The following is a 23377-nucleotide window of genomic DNA, read 5'->3' on the forward strand; positions in this document are numbered from 1 at the left end:
CTTCCTGTTACACACTGACCCAGCGGCTTTTTCTTCATCAAAGCTACACAATGACACAAAGATCAGCTCAAACTTTCATTCTTACTACAGTAAAACACATTCAACTGACTTTTAAAGTGAAGTTCAAAATGTTGTACAGACATCGTCTCCATCTAGTGGTGCTAGAAATAAATTACAGCTTGTTACTTGGGTACAGATTTTATAATATATAAAAATTAAAGAGTGTTTATGGCTCTTCTGTCCCAAGTGTTTTTGTAACGTGTTGTAGACCTGCAATGGCGACTGTTTTTGGTATACAGGAAAGAAAAGGCCGAATGCAGGTGAAAAAGTGCTATATGGCAACCAACACTGTATAAATATTGGACAGAACACATGATGGGTTATTTTACCTTGTTGGGTTGTGCAGTTTAACCATTGTGCTGAGCTGTGAGGTTCTTTTTTACCATGGGTCAACTATGTAACTTTACTTTATTTAAATGAGAGGTTTACATTGCTGTGTTCAGGATTTCCTCTTTAGTGATATTTAATGTTAATAAATGTTCTGATCTAAATGCTGCTGCCCTTGACCTTTAAAACTGAGTAATTTCTGAGATCATTAAAATAAATGATGTTTATTTTGTACTTTGGTTTTATATTATTTGTACAAACATTTGTTTTATGCAACTTTAAACCTGTAATAATACATTAAAAATTTAAATGTGTCTTTATTTGCTTTAACTAAGCTAAAGTTTTTAACAGGGACAAAAATGACAGTTTGTGTAGCAGGTCTGGACACGTAAATAAAATGTTATACTGTTATACTATTAGCATGAAGTCATGTGACTCGTGTGTTCACTCATGTGAAAGAGCTGCGCGTGTCTCTGTGGCGCAATCGGTTAGCGCGTTCGGCTGTTAACCGAAAGGTTGGTGGTTCGAGCCCACCCAGGGACGAGTGTCTTTTATTGCACAACCTGCCTGTTGATCAAACAGATATCAGACACAACAACAATGTGTAGTCCCACAGAATAGTGGAAATAAGTAACTGAAAACATCCAGTAAACAACAGTCCTACAAGCACAAATATCCACCTGATAAGTCACTGGAGACCAGCTGTTTTGGTTTCTGTAGATGTTAAATGAAGATACTCGCCCAACGTGGGGCTCGAACCCACGACCCTGAGATTAAGAGTCTCATGCTCTACCGACTGAGCTATTCTCTAAAGAAAAAATAGATGTACTGGCCGGTTAGCTCAGTTGGTTAGAGCGTGGTGCTAATAACGCTAAGGTCGCGGGTTCGATCCCCGTACGGGCCACACCCACTTCCAGACTTAAACTAACAAACAAGTGATCCTTCTCTAACTAGCAGGTACTATTAACCTGGACTTCAAACATTGTCTCTGACAGTGTGAGATTTTTTACTGCCCCTCTCATTCAGGTCAGAAACATGCAATTATCTCAATTTACCAAACTTAATGACCCTTCTGTAAATGGTTTAATGTGCACACTGCTGCTACTGGCTTGTTTTTCTTTTCTACAATGTAAGTTCAGACCTTCAGGTTCATGTTATTTGAGATTTCTACATAGATTCTTCCTCATGTACAGAAAGACGCAGTTCAGTTTGAGAAGCGCACAGCGTGAGAGCGAGTGAGTCTGCGCGTTCAAATGAATCAAATGAGTCGATTTCTTAATCCGGTTCTTTAAGTCAAACGACAAGAAGAGACTCGAAAGAGTCGACTCACTAATTTGAATGTACTCAGCAATGAGCAGTTGAAAGCTAAGGGAGTCGATTCTTTTTGATGAAGTCAACATTTTATATGTTATACACAATACTTAAAAGTCGGATCACTATCGTTAACTGTCCTTTAAAAATACAGAGACAAACCATCTCATCTAACAAAATAGAATAAAATAATGTATAACAGTTTAATGATGCACCATACATACAGTGAAGCAAAAATAACATTCAAAGCTCAACAACATAAAAATACATCAAATCACCTAAATATTACCTAAATAACACATACAGCAAAAACATGTGAACGTGGAACCATGTGTATGTGTGATGTGTGTGTGTGTGTGCATGCTTATGAATATTAATAGAATAGAATATTAATAGAATAGATACGTATAGATACATGAAGTGATGTAGACACACATATTAACTCTAACCCTAACCCTAACCCTGGCCTTTTTCTTCATGTATTGCTTTGATGATAAAGAAAAAAGAAAATGTTCGGCTCCTCCGGCAGGAGGTTGAAGTAAAGATGGTTGAGGAAAAGCTTCCAGCACCTGGTATTCCCAGGCGGTCTCCCATTCAAGTACTAACCAGGCCCGACCCTGCTTAGTGTCCGAGATCGGGCGTTCTCAGGGTGGTGTGGCCGCAAGCGAGAGACGCTGCAAATAGCTTCACATTTATAGTCGTCCATCGTTCAGCCTTTCACTTCGCGAGGTTTTGATCATTTGTTGTCGTGTGTTATGCTTGGAGAAGATAAGAGCTGTTTCTAAGACTGCTTTAAATCCCCCGAGGAATCTAAATGTACGTTTGTAACGGCCTGCGTTGCCAGATTTTGTTTCAAAGTGGCAGGATCAGTATGCCACTCATCATTTATAATTTGTGAGCTATCAGCACTAATTTGAACGGTTTCATTTTGTTGAACTTCTAAACATCGGCTGTTTTTCATGAGGATGTTTGAGAGGTTTTCAATGCATTTTGGGGGATCAATCTGGCAACCCTGGAAACAGCGTCGAAATGCCAATTAGGAGATTGGCAGCGGCGGCGTGTTTGAGGTGAGTGTTTGTAGTTCATTTTAATACTTTAAATGCTCATTAAGTAGATGTTTGAAATATTACTGACCCCGCGTTTGGTTTAATTCACTCTGCCTGTCGTGCATATATATAAGTCCCTGAGAGACAGTGAGGCTGCTAACATTAGTCATAGATCCAGACATCCCAAGTTGCAAAAACTCATTTCAGGGGGGTACCCCCGGACCTTGTCCCCGAGCCCCCAAGCCCCCCAAATAACAAAAAAAACCTCTCGCACACACCAGAGGATATGGGGGTGATAACAGAAGTTTTAGGAGCTGCTAACTGAGCTACTAAGCTATATTCGTGTCACAAACACATTAAGGTGTACTACATAGTGCACTAGATAGTGTGAAAGATAATAGATGTATGTTCCCTACATAGTGCACTAGATTGTATATTAGAAAATAATTGATGTTCCTTACTTAGTGCACTAGATAGTGTACTAGATAATAGACGAATGTTTTTTACATAATGCTTTAGGTAGCGTATTAGTTAACGGATTTCTGTTCCCTACATAGTGCACTAAATTGTATATCAGATAACGGATTTATGTTCCCTACATGGTGCACTAAATTGTATATCAGATAACGGATTTATGTTCCCTACATGGTGCACTAAATTGTGTATCAGATAACGGATTTATGTTCCCTACATATTGCACTAGATAGTATTTTAGATATGAATTTATGTTCCCTACGTAGTGCACTAGATAGTGAATTATACAGTTGGTTTATGTTCCCTACACAGTGCACTAAATTGTATCTCAGATAAGGGATTTATATAACCTACATAGTGCACTAGACAGTATATTAGACAATTGATTTATGTTCTCTCCACAGTGCGCTTGATTGTACATCAGATAACGGATTTAATACGCGTGTGCGCATGTGTCACTCTTGGCTGCTCGTTCTAGATTCCGGGAGATTTTATCTGATTTGTGGGCATCAGGGAGCCGCTATGTATATGTGGAAGACTCCCGGAACTTCCTACCTACGTACTACCTAGGCTAAGCACCGACTTTCCATCGTTGGTGAGTATAATTGTACTTTAAATCCTCCGGACCGTGGTTTCCAATAAGGTCGGGGAGCAGCGCACCCTCATCCGAGCCATGGCTGTTTGTTTTCAAGAGTACACAGAATATAAAGCGTTTTAATTTCACCGTGTATGTATAATGGAGGATTTGAGAACTGTAAGATATGCTTGGCCCCACAAAACGACTCCATATATGAAGGTATGAACATGCAACAGTTGCAGAATGTGAACAGCTTTTATTGTGCAAACGGCATCGAAGTGAAGACACAACTTTGATGCCAGAAACCGTAAGCATTAAACAATTCCCCCAGTTCTCCAAGTAAAAGCATTTTACTGTTATAATGAGCTAGTGCTCTGTTGTACAACATGACCACAGGTCTGTTGTGGGAAAGTGGCCAATTGTGTATAGCTCCGCTTCCAGCTTGCCTTGGTGTTGTTGGTATAACGCCGAAACAACAATATTTTCTTCGATCCGGTATTTCTGGATGTCTATTGGCTGAAAACGAGACGAAAGAACCTCGGACGTCAGGCGGACATCCAGTGTATGAGTTGGCGACATGACAAAGAAATCTTCTTTAGGCTGAAATGGCACCACACTGCATCCAGGAGCCTCCAGCTGTGCATCTGTCTGTACATGCAGACTGGAGCCACAGTGAAGGTCAGTACGAGTTTATCTATGTGCGCATGATTTGTTAGAGACAAAATCTTTGGTTTTCTTAAAAGACATTCTTCAAGTAAAGTAAGTAAAATTTATGTATATAGCACTTTTCACAGATAAGAATCACAAAGTGCTTTACAAAAACATTGCATTACAAAATATATACACTTATCTACATAATAAACAATAAACAATAATAATAAATAATAAAAATAAATAAATAAATAAATAATTCAATAATTCATATTTCGTTGCCAGGTTTCAGTTACAAACAAAAAGGCCAAATTGGTCCTAATAAATAAGTCATTATCTCAGTCATTTCCCCACTGAGCGTGCATTAATTAAGCACATTTTCACAGGGGGAGCCAACGAGGTTTCATTAGCTGAGGGAATCGGTCGAAGAGTATTGAAATCCACTCCACGTTTTCTATCCCACTCCGCATGTAGTGTTGAGACGGAGCGCACAGCTGACCAGATAGATGGAATCGCGCTGGGACTGGAATCGGACTGGGAGTAAACAAACTTCCTCCGGGAGCTCCTATGAATGTAGCGGCGCCGGCGTAAAAGTCCAAGTTGTTTTATTACTGATAAACACGATGGAGTAGCGTAGTTGTTGAGTTTCCTCAGTTGATTGACAGAATACCTTAACATCGTGCGCGTGTGGAGACCAGCTGTAGCTGCTACTCTTGGAAGCGATGCACAGGACCAGACCACAAGGCAGGGCACACCAGAAAATTTAAGTCCAGGTAAAAAGTTCCTATTGTGAAATGCTGACAGACAGCAGAAAACGAGAGCCACTGTAGCGTCCTCAAAGAGAATTATGAAGATAGAGCTGCAGAAGCCGAATGTACCAGCGCCCGCATCTTTTAAAAAAGACCCAACAAACTCCATAGTCATCAATCAACAGGAGCGGTAGTGATTACAAGAGTGTATAAAAAGATGAAAATGACAGAAAAACACGAAAAAAATACAATAAAATACGGTAAAAATACGGTAATGGTAGCGGCAGCCAAATGCACCAGCGTCCACCGTCACCATGACGACCCGTGTGAAAAAAACAGCAGTTTTTTTTTTCTTTGAGCAGGCAGTCTAGCTCTGAGGATCCTGAGGAAAGACTCTCTTGCAATAAAACTGAGTAACCGTCCATCTAAGAGAGAGCTAGAAGACAAGAACATTCTACCCATGATGACTGACCCGAATGTGTGTAATGTTCTCTAGGTATTGTTCACGTGTACATCTGACATTTCATACATGCTTATAGCTCTTCTAAACTCGACATGACATTTAAACTATTTCATATGTATAGGTTATATATAGCCATTTAGTTCTGTATTTGTAGTACGTTTATGTGCTTAGGTGTGTGTGTGTGTGTGTGTGTGTGTGTACACACTTGAAATGTGTATTATACGTGTTATTCTTTATGAATTGTATATGATTTTATTATCTTTAAATCTGACGGTGTTGTTGAAATTGGCATTTTTCTAAATTCTAAAGTTTGGACCTAAATTTGATACATTTTGCAAAAACTATTTCAAGCTCATTTAGGTAACTATCGTTAATATGTACTTTCCAACATGGAGCAAACACTCGAGGGCAAACCAACATCAAATCTCTGTGGTGTAATGCTAAACACTTACTCTCTGAGTAAAAGCTCCAAGTTCGAGGCTTGGCGGGGGTCCCTGGTTTGCCTAAGAGTTTGTTGTTTTCCTTGAAAGGTCAGGCTACAGTTTGCCCCTATAATCAGGCTTTGTGAGAACTAAATGCCCCACAATAAGCTTTACCCCCAAAACAATGAAGACTTCAGGGAAGCTATCTATATGTATCCAAGATGGCGATGCGTGCACAGCACGAGGCTCAGCGTCTCTCACCAGAATTTGCTCTTTAGTTGTTATTAATCTACTGTTGTTCAGTTTTTGCCCTCCATACTTCCAGGTAAAACCGGGGTCTCTCTTCCGTCTCTCACTGAAACATCTTCAACAAACGCTGCATCCGCAAAGCTCCTCAGCACTGTGGATGATCCGTCACATCCATCACGTGGACGCTTTACTTTCCTGCCATCTGGGAGAAGGTACCGCAGCATCCACACAAACACGACTAGACTGTGCAGCAGCTTCATACCACAAGCCGTCAGAGTCCTGAACTCAGGTCTAAACTGATGATCTAAACACACACACACACACACACACATGTTGCACTCTGACACACACACACACACACATGATGCACTCTGGCACACACACACACACACACACACACACATACATACATGATGGACTCTGACACACACACATACATACATGATGGACTCTGACACACACACACATACATGATTGACTCTGACACACACATACATACATACACACACTAACAAAGTTTGACTCATGCAAACACACTTACACATGCACATATACACTAACACTAAATGATATGCACACCTCAAACAAATACACACTTGCATCATTATAATCACACACAACAGAACCACACACATAAACATACACACCCTTATACACTAACTTACATGCACATACACTAACATAAGCACACTCACAAACAGACACATAAATCCACAAACACTTGCACATAGGCATACATACACCAGCACGCTCAGATTCTGACACAATCATATATATATATATATACACACACACACACTTGCATACACTCACTCACACCCACATGCACACAGAATAGACACTCTTGTACACATGCACTTGCACATGCACAACCCACGACCACACACACGATCAACACAGTTGTTCGCTGGACAACTTAAATACATATAACTACTGAATTGTACTACTGTGACTGTATTACACATAAATGTCATCTTCCTGACCTACCACTTACCTACTTAGTACCATGTAGTGACCAATACTTGTGTCTAGTCTCATCTCCCTTAATTACTTTTTAGTACAACCTCTGGCAAACAAAATGGATGAGCTGCGACTGTGCACCACAACACGTGGGTGAATGGCGGAGTGTAACATCATGATTCAGACGTGGTTAAACTGTAACAGCGCGGTGGAGCTGGATGTTCGAAGCATGTTCAGAGCGGACAGAGTGGCAGTAAACTCCGGTAGGAATCGAGGAGGAGGTCTGTGCATTCATGTAAATAAATCAAGGTTTACAGACTCAACTGTAACTAAAAGTCATTGATCTGCCAATCTAGAGGATGTGATGATTAGGTCTGATCACCTTTCTTTGTTCCAGGTGTGTGTGTGTGTGTGCCGCTCAGCAAACGTGTGAAAACAAAGAGAGTTAAAGTGTGGCCAGATGGAGCCATCTCCTCTCTGCCGCCTTCATAACACTGATTGGAGCATTTGAAAAAGTTAAAAAGTGTTTCTTCAGCAGCTGTTTCTAATCATTCATTATTTATTCTTTGACTAAAAATAATTGGTGTAAATGTATTTGATACACATGTTGTGCAAGGTTACAGTAATTATCACTAACAGCACAAATAAAAGAAATAATAAACACTGTAAAATAAAAGAGGGACATTTTTTAATAAATTAGGTGTGTGTGTGTGGGGGGGGGGGTAAAATAATTTGAGTAAAATATTGAAAAATAAACAAATGGTGAAATTTAAATGTACACCATCACCTGCAGCGCTGCAGCACTGAGACCTTCTGCCTTTGTGACATCATTGTGATGACACTGAGTGTTCTATGAGAGCTCAGTTTAGTTGAACCTTCAGTGTTTGTACATCATTTCTCACGATGGCTGCTGAACAGGAGAGACATGCTACCGACCGTCCTTCTCTAATGCAACGCTTTTTGACCAGTCTACGTCTGTGCTGGCCGTTCGGTGGAGTTCGTCCTCAGACGTCTTTTCAGGACGTCTGTGGTGGCGAGATCGAACCGGAGGGCAGCGTGGACGCAGAGAACCAGATAGTTATGGAGGGATACTTGTTGAAGAGGGCCAGTAATGTATTTAAAACATGGAACAGGTGTGTAGAGAGCTAGAACACACGATGAGCAATCATTTAGGTAGAAATAAATGGCTAATTAAACACCTCTAACCATCATAGCAATCGTTTCCTAAACATTGTACATGTTACTGACTCAGACTGATCAACGGCTTGTTAAATCAGAATACACGACGATTCAACTCTGAATGATTTAATGTGAAGCTTATTTATATCATTGTATTAGTTACAGGTGAAACCCTGCAGAACCATTTCAGTACTATGCAGTTGTTTTCTTTCTGTGATTTCTTTTTGTTTCTGTTTCTTTCCTTCAGGCGCTGGTTCCTGATTCAGGACAACCACCTTATGTACAAGAAGAAATCCAGGGTTAGTCACGTGTCCTTTGTCTAAAGTAAAATCAGTAGCAATGGTGGCCTTCATCAAAATCAACATGAAAAGGAGAAACTGCTCCTGAACAGTCAGTTTTAAGCACTCGTTTGCTAAAGTTTGAGTTGTTTTGCTTGTGCTTTGATTTAAAACTGGAATATTAGAGGTAATGAAATGTTTGAGAAACCTTTTGTGCCCCAGCAGAATAGCATGGTGGACATAGCCGATTTACGCCAGTGCACGGCCAAACACTACCGGAGCATCGGACGCCGTTGCTGCTTCCAGGTGGTTTCACCTACAAAGTAAGTCCAGTGTACCATCAGGCATGAAAATTCATTTTCTTTCTTTTATTATGACACGCTGAAGGGCGTGGCTGTGCAACAGTTCTGCTAAAGAAAGATGAAGAATTGAAAAAGGAACATTTTACTATCTTTATAATAGAAATGACATGAAAACCAGAGCACTCTGTTGTGCTGTAGATTCGTGCCATGTTCAGGGTGTGTGTGTGTGTGTGTAGGATCTGGGTATTGCAGGCTGATTCAGAGGAGAATAGAGAGGCTTGGATCAGAACCATTCAGAACATGGTTGCTAACACCGATGGTGACAGAACAGACGACTCCATCACTTCCCGATCAGATGAGGTGGTGGATTTGAGCCCAAAACAGGAAGGATCCAGTAGCTCCTCTAAATCACGTGGATCACAAAACACACAGAGAGACTCGCTACATCCACGATCCGCTTCTGGAACTTCAGGTGGGTTTGAAAGATTCACTCTGTGACTGTTTGAAAGTCGATATAAAACGCTGATTCTAACACAAAACACGTCTTTTAAGTCGAGAGCGTTGAAGCTACAGTTGGAGGGACCTCACACATTGAAGAGAGCCCGGAGGAACTGAGCACCATCACTTCCTCCAGTGACTCCATCCACACAGGTCAGCCAGAGCTTTACTGAACCATTCAATGATATCGTGAACTGGTAGGATTTAATGATAAAACATTTGTAACGTATGACTCTGTAAAGCTCTAGACACGTGTTGTACATCTGATGTGTTAGAGATCATTGACTAACAGCGATTAAATAACATTTGTGTGAACAACAGCTGGTGATGAGAGCACGACTACAGGAAAGCACTCGGTCCAGAGAGGCAGAGCTCCATCCAAAGGTCTGTCCAGCCTCACACCTTTCATAGAACAAATATTTTCTAGAGCTTAAATCATACTGCTCACGAGTTTTACTGAGAACACTGGAGTTTCTATCAGATTAACAACACACCCTGCTTTACAGAGTGCTTCAATAGCCGGTACAGAGTGGGAAAGCTTCTGGGGAAAGGAGGCTGCGGTTCTGTGTTTGCAGGACTTTGTGAGGCCGATGGAAAACAGGTGAGATATTTACTCAGCTCTGCTCAGAGTGACACGAGAATTGTCGATCATTACAATGACTACACGTCATCAAACTTGCAGTTAAAAAGCGAACGGCCCTTTTGGTTATTGTTGGCCGAGCTGTAAAGTACGTTCCCGTAATATTCGTTCCTGATTTGAATCGTTTTGTTTTGCATGTTTTAATAGGTTGCTATTAAGGTTGTGCTGAAGAGTGGCTGTGACAGATTCATCACCATTGTAAGTAACATTTGTTTCACTTGTGAAATATTGCAAAGATGCATCAACCATAAAAAAAAACCTTATCTTATAAATGACATGATGCATTAAAATGCAAAATAGCATCTAATGTAACCGTCACTCTGCCTATTCCAACCCCATGCTAACCATGGGTCTGCTCAAATATTAGCTTGGCGAGAAGAACGCTCTCCCTGTAGAGGTGGCGTTGATGCTGATGGTGTCCGAGCCACCTCGCTGTAAATACGTCCTGGAGCTCCTGGAATGGTTCGACAGGCCCGAGTGCTACGTCTTGATCCTGGAGCGACCCGCCCGCTGCATGGACCTCTACGAATACCGAAGGAACGGCTCACTTCCCGAATGTCTGGCTCAGATGATCATGTGGCAGGTGGTTCTCGCCGCCTGTCACTGCCGTAATCGCGGGGTTCTCCATCGGGATATCAAGGAGCAGAACCTTCTGGTCAGTTTCCACACCTTAGAGATCAAGCTCATAGACTTTGGCTGTGGGGACTTGCTGAAGTCGACCCCCTACAGACGTTTTGCAGGTAATTGTACCTCGGCGTTCAGTAGCTATGACACACAGATGACAGCGATGGCATAGGAAAGCCGTGTGTGTGAGACCCGTTTCTCTCACTTTTATTCAGGCACCATGCTATACGCCCCACCTGAATGGATCGAGGAAGGTAAGTATCATGGTTGCGCTGCAACGGTGTGGAGCCTGGGTGTCCTTTTGTTTGTTAGTGTGTGGAGAGCTGCCATTCTGGAATGAGAGGGAGATCGCTGCTGGACACTTGATCTTAAAAGCTGGTGTGTCTAAGGGTAAGAGAAATCAGAAACATAAGAAACACGTCTCTTTTCATTTAAAAAAAAATGATGTTAAATAGTTTCTATTACAATGTTGTAACGACCCCATCACTGCACGCACAGCCTGCCGTCTTCTGATCAGACGCTGCCTGGCGAAGGATCCGAATAAGAGACCCAGCCTTGAGATGATCCTGGAGCACCACTGGTTTCCAGAGATCCTTACAAACTAAGTCCAGGTCAGTCAGAACACATAATGATAGACCTAAATGGATATAGCTAAGAGTCTGTGTTAGCATATAGGCCAGATCACATGTTGCAATGAATCATCGTTACATTTTGCTAATAACATTAAAGACACCAGTTTAGTAATTGGTGTCTAAAGAACTTTTAACCAAATAAAATCATACATTTTTATAGCTATAACAACAATTCCTCATCCTATCGGAGACTAAGCAACGACTAAATGTGTATGAACAAAACTGTCCACTGTTTGCTTTCATGTTATGTCAAAGTAATCTGAGAGGATGATCACCCGAAAAACACAACAGGAGTGATCTGGAGATCAGCAACATTTTGTGGATCAGCTTGATGAGTCAGTCGACTCAGATAATTATTAGCTTAACATCCCCTTAACACATGATGGAAATCAATCTCACATTATGTTTTCACCACCACAGCACAGGTCTGCTACAAGAACACATCCAGAGGTTTCTGGCTGAGGTTCAGATCACCTCCATTCCTCAGCACCGTGTACATACCATGCCAGATCAGAAAGGTGAGTGCTGGAGAAAGTGGCTTTGGCAGTTAGGAGTTTAACATCATTTAACATCAATGATTGATATGGGTGTGTGTGTTCTGGGTAATTGTCTTGTAGAAAGCCCCATCAATTAACAAGTCTAACCAACTGGAAGAAGCAACCAGATCAGATTTGGGCCCAAGCACCCTGATACCCGGCAGAAGATGAAACGTCCTTGAGTCACCACAACCATCTACGGTTGGTGTCTGGGAATGGATCCTGCAGACGTTTAACACATGTGTATTGTGCCTTGATTGCAGTTGATGGTCATTTAACGGTCAGTACATTGAATAAAACTGTTTGTACTGGCGTGTGTATTGTCTTTACCCACTTTATGACTTGCACAACACAGGAGAGCACATTTTATAAAGAGTTGATGCAGAAATGTAGATGAATCCTAAACAAGTTTGGAATGACCTTTTCTTGCAGCTGTAGTTTTGTACAGCTGAGAATGTATGGATATAAAAAAAAAATGATCAAAAGACCCTTTACAATTAGACACATTTTGTCCAGCAACATTCGAGGGAACAAGACTTCACCTAAATCACTAAAGTAAACCTGACCCTAACCTGGTCTAATGTCATGTAACAAAAAGCTTTTCACTAAACTGATTTTGTTCATTAAAACATGTTACATATGACATGTTCTGACATTCCAACAACAAATATTTAAAACACAACATAAAGGCACTGATCTCCTAAACTCTAGTCCAGTGGTCATCAACAGGAACACTTATCATGTGTTTAATCCAAGACTCCCCAGCACATCACTGTTGTTTAGAACTCTTCCACTGGCACTACTTATGTCTGTCCAAAGACCTCTCATTGTTCTGTACACGCTAAACAACAGAAACAGAAATGAACACCCAACTGTTCACATAAGTGATTAAACAACGTGAACAGAAATGAACAGGCAACTGTTCACATCAGTGATAAAATAGGGCAGTGATAGCTCAGTGGTTAAGGTACTGGATTAGTAAACAGAAGGTTGCCGGTTCAAGCCCCGCCTCCACCAAGTGGCCACTGCTGGATCCCTGAGCAAGACCCTTAACCCTCAATTGCTCATCGTGTTCAGATCATTGTGTAAGTCGCTTTAGATAAAAGCATCTGTTAAATGCTGAAAATGTAAATAAAATATTACAGACGGAAATCTTCATCAATGACTAACTAATAAGAAATGATTCACGTTCCACCGAGCAAAGCACTGCATATGCTAACTTTTAGCCATAGTTTGGATATTTCATACTGAGAATTTCTTTTAAATATTCTTCTGTTGGACCTCTTTGGCTTCTTGGCTCACAAGAGCCAAGGTGTTACTCATTTGAGAGTCGTTGCCCCACCCTGCCAGGTGTGAACTGGGGTTAAACTGACTAGGAGGGCTTTATGGGTGCTTTATGGGTGGCTGACCAATTGGTGTGAAGTCTCTTTGTCCCTGGGATGAAGCAGTGTTTGTCTAAAGGTGACTAAAGGTGTTGCTGGGTCTGAAATGCACCAGGGTCAGGGATGGACTGGTCATCGGGAGGGTCGGGATCGAGTTTTCCAGTGGGTCGAAAAAGCGTAAAGGAGGTGCAGAATAAAGCCCGTGATGAAAAATAAAAAACAGAAAAAGCTGCAAGCAGATGCAGGAAAGTGCAGGAAACTGGACAACCTGTTTGGCAGTGAGGAACTACAGCACAGGCAAAGAGCAAAGAAGGTGAGTTAGAGTTCAGAGCCTCTGCTTCGTTAGTAACACCGTTTAGGAAGAGACTGTGGGCCCATCTCAAATGTCGCCTATGCCCTACTTAGGGTACTTCCTAACAGTACAAACCATTTCTTTTAACAGTCACTGAATGATTAATAAGTAGTTATCTAAGCTACTGTTGGATATCAGGGACTTTAAACCAGCTGTTTTAAGGACGATTTTTGCAAAAGTTCTATGATGTCATGTCCAACATAGTGCACTACATAGGGCGGTGGATATAATTTGAGATGGTACCATTAGTCTCTGCTCTTCAGAGAAAGTAAACACTATCTTGTCCTAGGTTGAAGTGCAAAAGCATGAACACCACCGTCTATAAATACATGAACTGCGAGCTTGATTAGTTTATAAAGGCTCCCCCGTCCCAAGTGTTCTCGTAAGATGTTGCAGGCATGAAATGAGCAGTTGATGTGTGTGTTGTTCTTGTTGTGTTTTGCCACTATCGAACGCATTTTAAAATGGGGCGTTTTGAATAAAAGAAAAATAAAGACTAAACCTCGCGAAGTGAAAGGCTGAACGATGGACGACTAGAAAAGTGAAGCTATTTGTAGGGTCTCTTGCTTACGACCATACCACCCTGAGAACGCCCGATCTCAGAAGCTAAGCAGGGTTGGGACTGGTTAGTACTTGAATGGGAGACCGCCTGGGAATACCAGGTGCTGGAAGCTTTTCCTCACACATCTTTACTTCAACCTCCTGCCAAAGGAGCCGAACATTTTCTTTTTTCTTCATCATCATCAAAGCAATACGTGAAGAAAAAGGCCATCTGACACTTTCATTCTGAGTAAAACACTTATCCATCCTGCCTGTATGATATTGGAAAAAACTGACATTGTGATTTTTCTTTTCCCTGTGATATACAGTATATTGCAATATAAAAAAAAAGTGCAAAAATTTTCACCACATTATTAATAATATCTTACTCTAAATAAAGGGCTCATCTGTGAAAAAGGGTGGTGCCTACAAGGGATACAAAAGATTATAACAAGCTACATCTTTGTACTGGGTTGAAACTGAGCATTAAACTAAGAAAGCTTCAATATCACATAAGGGAATTAACAGGATTGACAAAATTGGTCATTTATTATTTTATTTCACAATCAAAACCTCTTCAAGTAGTACACCTAATACACCTGTTCAAAATCCGAGATACCTTAGTTACTAAGCTCACTACTGAGGCATCTTAATATTTCAATGTTATTTTTACTTAAGAACGAGTGAGAATCGGAAGCGTCCCTAGTGATGAAGGCAATCCCAGAATTCATTGCGGCATATCTTCTCTCGCAGAAAAATAAACATGGCTGACGGTGCGGACAGGAAGTTATTTTTTAAACGTAAATAAATAATTTTTGATTTTTAACGAGTGTTTTTATTTGCAAGTTTGGGCTTGTCAGCAAATGAAACAGTTTTCTGTACATGAATCGAGAGGTTATATTGACTTGTTAGTGCCGTCCCACCTCATTCCATTAGTTTTAATGGCAAAATGCTAAATGCTAAACGCGAAACCTGATGGAATCGCTAACTAGCTCACTAGGTTTTTTAACACACTGGTAGATATGTCATGGAAAATGAGAAGGTGTGAATTTTAGTTCAAGCAGCAAAAAAGTTGTAGCATGACGGATTTGATTTAATTTGCATGAAGTGACATCGCACGTCCTGCGATGTGACTATTGCGCATGCACACATCGCGATGACGATGCTGAAACGATATATCGTGCACCCCTATTTGATTCTCATCCAGTTGATGCTTACATTTAGGTCATGAGTTCGATCCTCACATGGGGCAAGGATCTTGATGTACCAGTTTAGTTACTGTGCCTGATCTAAGCCCAGTTAGCAGACTGGTTTCATGTCATTTAGTGACTTTCATCAGCACTGTAAATAGAACAGGTAGTGACCATACACTTACAGTCAGAAGGGTGTAAGTTTGATTCTCAACCAGTTTTTGATGCTTACATTTAGATTCTGCTTTTCAATATTGTGCCTAAACTACAACTACAAAAACTGCCAGATTCAGTCTAGCCCTGTTGCTGTCAGCCTCGTTAGCGCAGTAGGTAGCGCGTCAGTCTCATAATCTGAAGGTCGTGAGTTCGATCCTCACACGGGGCAAGGCCTCATTTAGTCACTGTGCCTAATCCAAGCCCAGTTAGCAGACTGGTTTTATGTCATTTAGTGACTTTCATCATAAATAGAACAGGTAGTAAACATTCATTTACAGTCAGAAGGGTGTGAGTTTGATTCTCATCCAGTTTTTGATGCTTAGATTTAGATTCTGATCTAAGCCCAGTTTGCAGATGGGTTTCATGTTAAAGATAACTTTCCCCGTGATAAAATCATAGCAGTAGTGCACGGTCTCTGGTGCCTTATTGCTTTACTATCTAATTTGTTTATGGTTACAGCACCTTTTCATGTAGAGTTGTAGAAATTTAGTTTTTACAGGATCCAGTGAAATTTTCTATATTAGTAATTTAAGTGGCTTGTCTTATCTAAGTGCAGCGTTTCATAAGAATGTCAGATTTTGGGGTTAAAATGTCTCCGTCAGCAAACTGGCTAAATGAAAACTTTCTAGATTAGCAGTGATTAGACGTGCTGAGGCATAGTTATGGTAACAAACCGCAAATTAAAGAAACAGTGGCCACATTTCATGTCAGTCACGCTGACCTGTTTGAATGAGGAATGATGTACCAGCGTGTACTGTGTGATCGACGTAGTGTGCACCCCTGATCTAGACTCTCTATCAGAATGAATACTGCCAACCTGAAAGCAGTTTGCTTATTATTCACCGTAAAAAAAAGATTCTGATGTTAAAGCATTGGTTTTGTACTTCATTTCTCCGCCCGTCAGACTTGGCTCTCCTGTCATGCCCCTCACTTTGAAAAACACTGGATTAGGCACAGTAACTAAACTGATCCCTCAACTGCCTTGGCCCGTGTGAGGATCAAACTCACAACCTTCAGATTATGAGACTGATGCGCTTACCTACTGCGCTAACGAGGCTGACAGCAACACGTCTAGACTGAATCTGACAGTTTTTGTAGTTGTAGTTTGGGCACAATGTTGAAGAGCAGAATCTGAATGTGAGCATCACGAACTGGATGAGAATCAAACTCACACCCTTCTGACTGTAAGTGTATGGTCACTACCTGTTCTATTTACAGTGAGACATCTGATGATAATATTGAAAAGCAGAATCTAAATGTAAGCATCAAGAACTGGATGATAATCAAACTAGGGCTGGGCGATTTTCACGATTAATTTGGTTCATTTGCATGAACGTTTTCACACGATGTTAGAAATGAGACAATCACGATTGTTTACATACTTTATATTTTAATTAAAATACCAACATGTCACGAGGCAGAAAGTGACCAGACGCTCATGGAATTTAAATCAGGGAAAGTTTAATATTAAAAGGGCAAAACAGTGTACAAAATCAGGTTTAATCTAAAACCAGATAGACTAAAACAGTTAAAAGAAGTCAACAAGTGTCGGTAACGGTTAGATTAAGAAAAAAAAGAGCACAAACAGAAGAGTTTAATTAAGATTCACTGAATCAAACACAGCCGAACTGAATCAAAATTCCGGAGCTGATGAGCGTGATCAAGATTGGCTGACCGGGACATGTGATAGTCACGTGACAGCCCGTGGGAGCATGGGAATTGTAGTCCATATTGTTAGAAGCAGAACGTGCCCCCTCCATCCACCCCCCAGTCACAAGAGGACAAAACCAAAGCTGAGCTGAGTGATTACTTGATGCTAGTGTTGTGCAATACTGCAAAATTTGGTATCGATCCGATACCAAGTAAATACAGGGCCAGTATCGCCGATATCAATCCGATACTGATACTTTTTAATAATTAAGGTAGATGCATCATTAAATTGCTAGATCTGAATGAATTTTCATGACCTTTATGTGTATATTCGTAATACATTTTTTTCTAAGTAGCTGCTCTCAGAAGGGTTGTAAATAAATTCAGTTGTTTAAAGCGTTCCAATTTCTTGTTTCTGGTGCTTTACTCTCTCACAACGTTACCATCATGGAGTATCACCACTCATAGTTGTGTTGTGTGTAGTGACCGAATATATGTTTCCTTGTTGATTTAAAATAAAAAAATGATGCTATTCTTTTTACATTTATAAGCACAAAGTCAAAAGAAAAGAGCTCTCATTCACCAAAACACGGAATAAGAGCCTCACTACATGCTCTGATTCATTTGCCTAGGGTGCGCAAAGTGCATAAGGTGCATCTATACTTATAGTTTACACTATTATTTCCATAAAATCTAAAAACTAAAATAAAAAGAAAAACTAAAGTATTGATCCCATCACACTAGTATCGATCCGATACCAATACCAACGTTGGTATCGATAATATCGAGAAATAAGGAGCACAAACACGATCGGCAAAACGAGACACAAACAGAAGAGTTTAATAGGCTCTATGCACGCAAGCTCTGTGACGTGTTTCCGTTTAGTGTTAGTCGGGCAGTCTAGCTTCCGGTTTGTTCTAACCACCGGCAAATTTCTAAACACAACGTGTCGTATAGCGGCGAATATATAGAGTTTGAGTTCTAAAATTAGTAAGAAGGTTTTGCCTTTTCAAAAACAAGATCGGGGTGGATCGGAACATTCTCAGGGTTCATGTTGAACGCTGCATCCTGCGGGTAAAAGAGCATAAGTTGTACGACACAGTGATCGCTATGTCCATTTCTGGGAGCATAAATCAGCTGTTTACTGTATCGTGAGGTTGGACCAGTTGTCAATGGATGGAGCTAAACATTCGTTTTTGTCTGCAATTTTTTTAAAGAACGTGCACATTTAAATATTGTAAATATATATTATAGTTTATACTCTTTCTGTTTTTAAACAAAAGCATAAAAAGCCAACAAAAGCCTCTTCATTATGTAAACATACCTTTTATATGTAAACTTTCTATCTACATTATTTTATCAGTTCTACAATTACAGACTGTAGTTCATTTGTTTCTTTCTATACTGTGTTAGACTCCTTTCTGTTCTTGATGACCAGGACCCCCACAGAGCAGGTATTATTTAGGTGGTGGATGATTCTCAGCACTGCAGTGACGCTGACATAGTGGTGGTGTGTTAGTGTGTGTTGTGCTGGTATGAGTGGATCAGACACAGCAGTGCTGCTGGAGTTTTTAAATACCATGTCCTATACTCACTGTCCACTCTATTAGACACTCCTACCTAGTTGTTCCACCTTGTAGATGTAAAGTCAGAGACGATCGCTCATCTATTGCTGCTTTTTTTAGTTGGTCATCTTCTAGACCTTCATCAGTGGTCACAGGACACTGCCCACGGGGCGCTGTTGGTTGGATATTTTTGGTTGGTGGACGATTCTCAGTCCAGCACTGACTGAGGTGTTTAAAAACTCCAGCAGCACTGCTGTATCTGATCCACTCAAACCAGCACAACACACACTAACATACCACCACCATGTCAGTGTCACTGCAGTGCTGAGAATGATCCACCACCTAAGTAATACCTGCTTTGTGGAAGTCCTGACCATTAAAGAACAGAGTGAAAGGGGCTAACAAAGCATGTAGAGAACCAGATAGACTACAGTCAGTAATTGTTGAACTACAAAGTGCTTCTACATTGAGTGTGTAAAACAGTTTTTGCTGTTTCTCACGTTTTGTGAATCTGGCAGTTGTTTAGCATTCATTTCATGATGAATAGACCACTTGAATGGTGTTAAAAAGACTTGAAATAAAATCTTTTTACATTTAACTTAAAATGGATTTTTTTTTTATATGGATTTGCTACCCCATTGCTGCCAGCTTGACACTGATAAATTCTGTAATGACTTTAAGTCTTGATAACCTGCTATAATAAACATACGAATAAAAAAATATTAAAGTTCCTCCTCGCATTTACAACAAATATGTTTTTTTGGAGAAAGACATGTTAATACTGTAACATCTAATTAATCAATTGACAGGAAAATGTATGATGGTCTGACATAACATTTGATAATGAATAAAAGATAACTTATTGATATATTGGCAAACAAAACTTTTTTACACTTTATCAAAAGATTGAGGGTAAATTGCTAATATATTCAGTCAGATATGTTAAGTTTGTTTTATGTTTTATTAGGATTTTAACATCATGTTTTACACTTTGGTTACATTCACGACAGAAACGCTATTTACTCATTACACAAGATTCATCAGTTCAAGTTTTAATATCAAACAGTCATGGACAATTTAGTATCTCCAATTTACCTCACTTGCACATCTATGGACTGTGGGAGGAAACCGAAGCATCCGGAGGAAATCCACACAGATACAGGGAGAACATGCAAACTCCACATAGAAAGAACCCCGACCGCTCCACCTGGGAATTGAACACACACACATACATTACATATACAGTGTATCACAAAAGTGAGTACACCCCTCACATTTCTGCAAATATTTCATTATATCTTTTCATGGGACAACACTATAGACATGAAACTTGGATATAACTTAGAGTAGTCAGTGTACAGCTTGTATAGCAGTGTAGATTTACTGTCTTCTGAAAATAACTCAACACACAGCCATTAATGTCTAAATAGCTGGCAACATAAGTGAGTACACCCCACAGTGAACATGTCCAAATTGTGCCCAAATGTGTCGTTGTCCCTCCCTGGTGTCATGTGTCAAGGTCCCAGGTGTAAATGGGGAGCAGGGCTGTTAAATTTGGTGTTTTGGGTACAATTCTCTCATACTGGCCACTGGATATTCAACATGGCACCTCATGGCAAAGAACTCTCTGAGGATGTGATAAATAGAATTGTTGCTCTCCACAAAGATGGCCTGGGCTATAAGAAGATTGCTAACACCCTGAAACTGAGCTACAGCATGGTGGCCAAGGTCATACAGCGGTTTTCCAGGACAGGTTCCACTCGGAACAGGCTTCGCCAGGGTCGACCAAGGAAGTTGAGTCCACGTGTTCGGCGTCATATCCAGAGGTTGGCTTTAAAAAATAGACACATGAGTGCTGCCAGCATTGCGGCAGAGGTTGAAGACGTGGGAGGTCAGCCTGTCAGTGCTCAGACCATACGCCGCACACTGCATCAACTCAGTCTGCATGGTCGTCATCCCAGAAGGAAGCTGACGCACAAGAAAGCCAGCAAACAGTTTGCTGAAGACAAGCAGTCCAAGAACATGGATTACTGGAATGCCCTGTGGTCTGACGAGACCAAGATAAACTTGTTTGGCTCAGATGGTGTCCAGCATGTGTGGCGGCGCCCTGGTGAGAAGTACCAAGACAACTGTATCTTGCCTACAGTCAAGTATGGTGGTGGTAGCATCATGGTCTTGGGCTGCATGAGTGTTGCTGGCACTGGGGAGCTGCAGTTCATTGAGGGAAACATGAATTCCAACATGTACTGTGACATTCTGAAACAGAGCATGATCCCCTCCCTTCGAAAACTGGGCCTCATGGCAGTTTTCCAACAGGATAACGACCCCAAAACACAACCTCCAAGATGACAACTGCCTTGCTGAGGAAGCTGAAGGTAAAGGTGATGGACTAAACCCAATTGAGCACCTGTGGCGCATCCTCAAGTGGAAGGTGCAGGAGTTCAAGGTGTCTAACATCCACCAGCTCCGTGATGTCATCATGGAGGAGTGGAAGAGGATTCCAGTAGCAACCAGTGCAGCTCTGGTGAATTCCATGCCCAGGAGGGTTAAGGCAGTGCTGGATAATAATGGTGGTCACACAAAATATTGACACTTTGGGCACAATTTGGACATGTTCACTGTGGGGTGTACTCACTTATGTTGCCAGCTATTTAGACATTAATGGCTGTGTGTTGAGTTATTTTCAGAAGACAGTAAATCTACACTGCTATACAAGCTGTACACTGACTACTCTAAGTTATATCCAAGTTTCATGTCTATAGTGTTGTCCCATGAAAAGATATAATGAAATATTTGCAGAAATGTGAGGGATGTACTCATTTTTGTGATACACTGTATATATACTGGTCGGTTAGCTCAGTTGGTTAGAGTGTGATGCTAATGACGCCAATGTCGTGGGTTTGATCCCCGTATGGGCCACACACCCCTTAATGATTAATGGTAGCATGGCTGAGAGAGAGTCAGGTGAGCATGTTCTGTGTTTCAGGACTTTCTAACCTGAGTAATTTGATCTCTGAAAGTGAGAATATCACCCTGTTTTTCTGGCTTCATTTCACCTAATGAACGTGGCATGACCTTTATAAATGCTTACAATCAATTTTGAAAATGGCAAAAATAAATAAATAAAAACAGAACTGCTGTGTAATTTAGTGAATTCTTGCACTGCACATGGCAGAAGACTAAAAGAAATGTAGACCGTGTAGAATAAAAGTATTAGGAAAGTATGAGGTTAAAAGCATCAGCTTTTATTTATTCTTAAATCATAACAGTTGACCAGATAAAACCTGAAATATCAGTGGAATAAGAATCAGTGTAAATGTAAGAAACTCTGCGTCTGTTTTATTGGCATTTTATTGAGCAAAACTCATGAGAGTTTAACAAGACGTGGCGCTTTTAAAGATGTGAATCTTTCCTTCTGACATTATTATTTCATTATTATTTATTATTTTTTTAATTAATATTAACATAAAGAGTAAAACCCTAACAAGACCACTATTTATCAATAAACACAATTCATTAGCTGTCCTTTTAAGATGTGTGTTTACATAAACAACACCTGACATATAATGAACCTAAACAATGTTAAGGTTTTAATCACTTACCTATTTTTAGAAAGGCTAAACGAAGGACGTCTATAAGAAGGATCTTGTTTACAGCGTCTCTCTCTTACAGCCACACCACCCTGAGAACATCCGATCTCGTCCGATCTCGGAAGCTAAACAGGGTCGGGCCTGGTTAGTACTTGGATGGGAGACCGCCTGGGAATACCAGGTGCTGGAAGCTTTTATCCACACACACCCACCTTCACTCCAAACCTCCTGTTACACACTGACCCAGCGGCTTTTTCTTCATCAAAGCTACACAATGACACAAAGATCAGCTCAAACTTTCATTCTTACTACAGTAAAACACATTCAACTGACTTTTAAAGTGAAGTTCAACATGTTGTACAGACATCGTCTCCATCTAGTGCTGCTAGAAATAAATTACAGCTTGTTGCTTGGGTACAGATTTTATAATATATAAAAATTAAAGAGTGTTTATGGCTCTTTTGTCCAAAGTGTTTTTGTAACGTGTTGTAGACCTGCAATGGCGACTGTTTTTGGTATACAGGAAAGAAAAGGCCGAATGCAGGTGAAAAAGTGCTATATGGCAACCCAGCACTGTATAAATATTGGACAGAACACATGATGGGTTATTTTACCTTGTTGGGTTGTGCAGTTTAACCATTGTGCTGAGCTGTGAGGTTCTTTTTACCATGGGTCAACTATGTAACTTTACTTTATTTAAATGAAAGGTTTACATTGCTGTGTTCAGGATTTCCTCTTTAGTGATATTTAATGTTAATATCTGTTCTGATCTAAATGCTGCTGCCTTTGACCTTTAAAACTGAGTAATTTCTGAGATCATTAAAATAAGTGAAATGTTTATTTTGTAATTTGGTTTTATATTATTTGTACAAACATTTGTTTTATGCAACTTTAAACCTGTAATAATAGATGAA

The 23377-nt window shown here is 40.4% G+C and overlaps 2 protein-coding genes, 5 non-coding genes and 2 pseudogenes across 9 annotated transcripts in view; 7 read left to right on the forward strand and 2 right to left on the reverse strand.

The window, feature by feature from the left end:
• The window catches only part of LOC134328804 (histone H2AX-like), a 92717-nt gene that overhangs the window by 27786 nt on the left and 41554 nt on the right, over positions 1-23377 (forward strand). The window contains exon 2 of the mRNA XM_063010033.1: positions 21744-21767. Coding sequence (XP_062866103.1) covers positions 21744-21767 — 24 coding nt within the window. The remainder of the gene's footprint in view (positions 1-21743; positions 21768-23377) is intronic.
• trnan-guu (transfer RNA asparagine (anticodon GUU)) lies at positions 857-930 on the forward strand. The gene has a single exon. It is a non-coding gene; the product is annotated as a tRNA-Asn (tRNA).
• trnai-aau (transfer RNA isoleucine (anticodon AAU)) lies at positions 1218-1291 on the forward strand. The gene has a single exon. It is a non-coding gene; the product is annotated as a tRNA-Ile (tRNA).
• LOC134329660 (5S ribosomal RNA) lies at positions 2256-2364 on the reverse strand (annotated as a pseudogene).
• LOC134328767 (serine/threonine-protein kinase pim-1-like) lies at positions 5127-12290 on the forward strand. 3 transcript variants are annotated; one of them, XM_063009987.1, is made up of 17 exons: positions 5127-5219; positions 5558-5691; positions 6406-6541; positions 7388-7552; positions 8716-8767; positions 8972-9069; positions 9285-9520; positions 9601-9699; positions 9868-9930; positions 10053-10147; positions 10334-10384; positions 10554-10926; positions 11026-11200; positions 11309-11421; positions 11698-11777; positions 11863-11960; positions 12060-12290. In XM_063009987.1, exons 5-13 carry the CDS (start codon positions 8747-8749, stop codon positions 11148-11150), a joined length of 1161 nt encoding a protein of 386 aa, XP_062866057.1. In that variant the 5' UTR covers positions 5127-5219; positions 5558-5691; positions 6406-6541; positions 7388-7552; positions 8716-8746; the 3' UTR covers positions 11151-11200; positions 11309-11421; positions 11698-11777; positions 11863-11960; positions 12060-12290. The 3 variants fall into 3 exon arrangements, with proteins under 3 accessions (XP_062866057.1, XP_062866055.1, XP_062866056.1); XM_063009985.1 differs by lacking the exon at positions 11698-11777; XM_063009986.1 differs by lacking the exon at positions 11698-11777 and having other exon boundaries at positions 5558-5673.
• Positions 14278-14386, forward strand: LOC134329668 (5S ribosomal RNA; annotated as a pseudogene).
• On the forward strand, positions 15755-15827 carry trnam-cau (transfer RNA methionine (anticodon CAU)). The gene has a single exon. It is a non-coding gene; the product is annotated as a tRNA-Met (tRNA).
• On the reverse strand, positions 16642-16715 carry trnam-cau (transfer RNA methionine (anticodon CAU)). The gene has a single exon. It is a non-coding gene; the product is annotated as a tRNA-Met (tRNA).
• On the forward strand, positions 22538-22656 carry LOC134329735 (5S ribosomal RNA). The gene has a single exon (XR_010014956.1). It is a non-coding gene; the product is annotated as a 5S ribosomal RNA (ribosomal RNA).

The sequence above is a fragment of the Trichomycterus rosablanca genome, chromosome 15 (genome assembly GCF_030014385.1).
Source record: "Trichomycterus rosablanca isolate fTriRos1 chromosome 15, fTriRos1.hap1, whole genome shotgun sequence".
Classification (NCBI taxonomy): Eukaryota; Metazoa; Chordata; class Actinopteri; order Siluriformes; family Trichomycteridae; genus Trichomycterus; species Trichomycterus rosablanca.

What these genes read in the sequence shown, in the direction of transcription:
- LOC134328767 (XM_063009987.1), top strand. Translation starts at nt 8,747, where the DNA reads ATGTACAAGAAGAAATCCAGG. An exon ending in GTGAGGCCGATGGAAAACAG is followed by an intron (nt 10,148 to 10,333) that starts GTGAGATATTTA and finishes ATGTTTTAATAG; the next exon opens with GTTGCTATTAAGGTTGTGCT. An exon ending in CCCCTACAGACGTTTTGCAG is followed by an intron (nt 10,927 to 11,025) that starts GTAATTGTACCT and finishes ACTTTTATTCAG; the next exon opens with GCACCATGCTATACGCCCCA.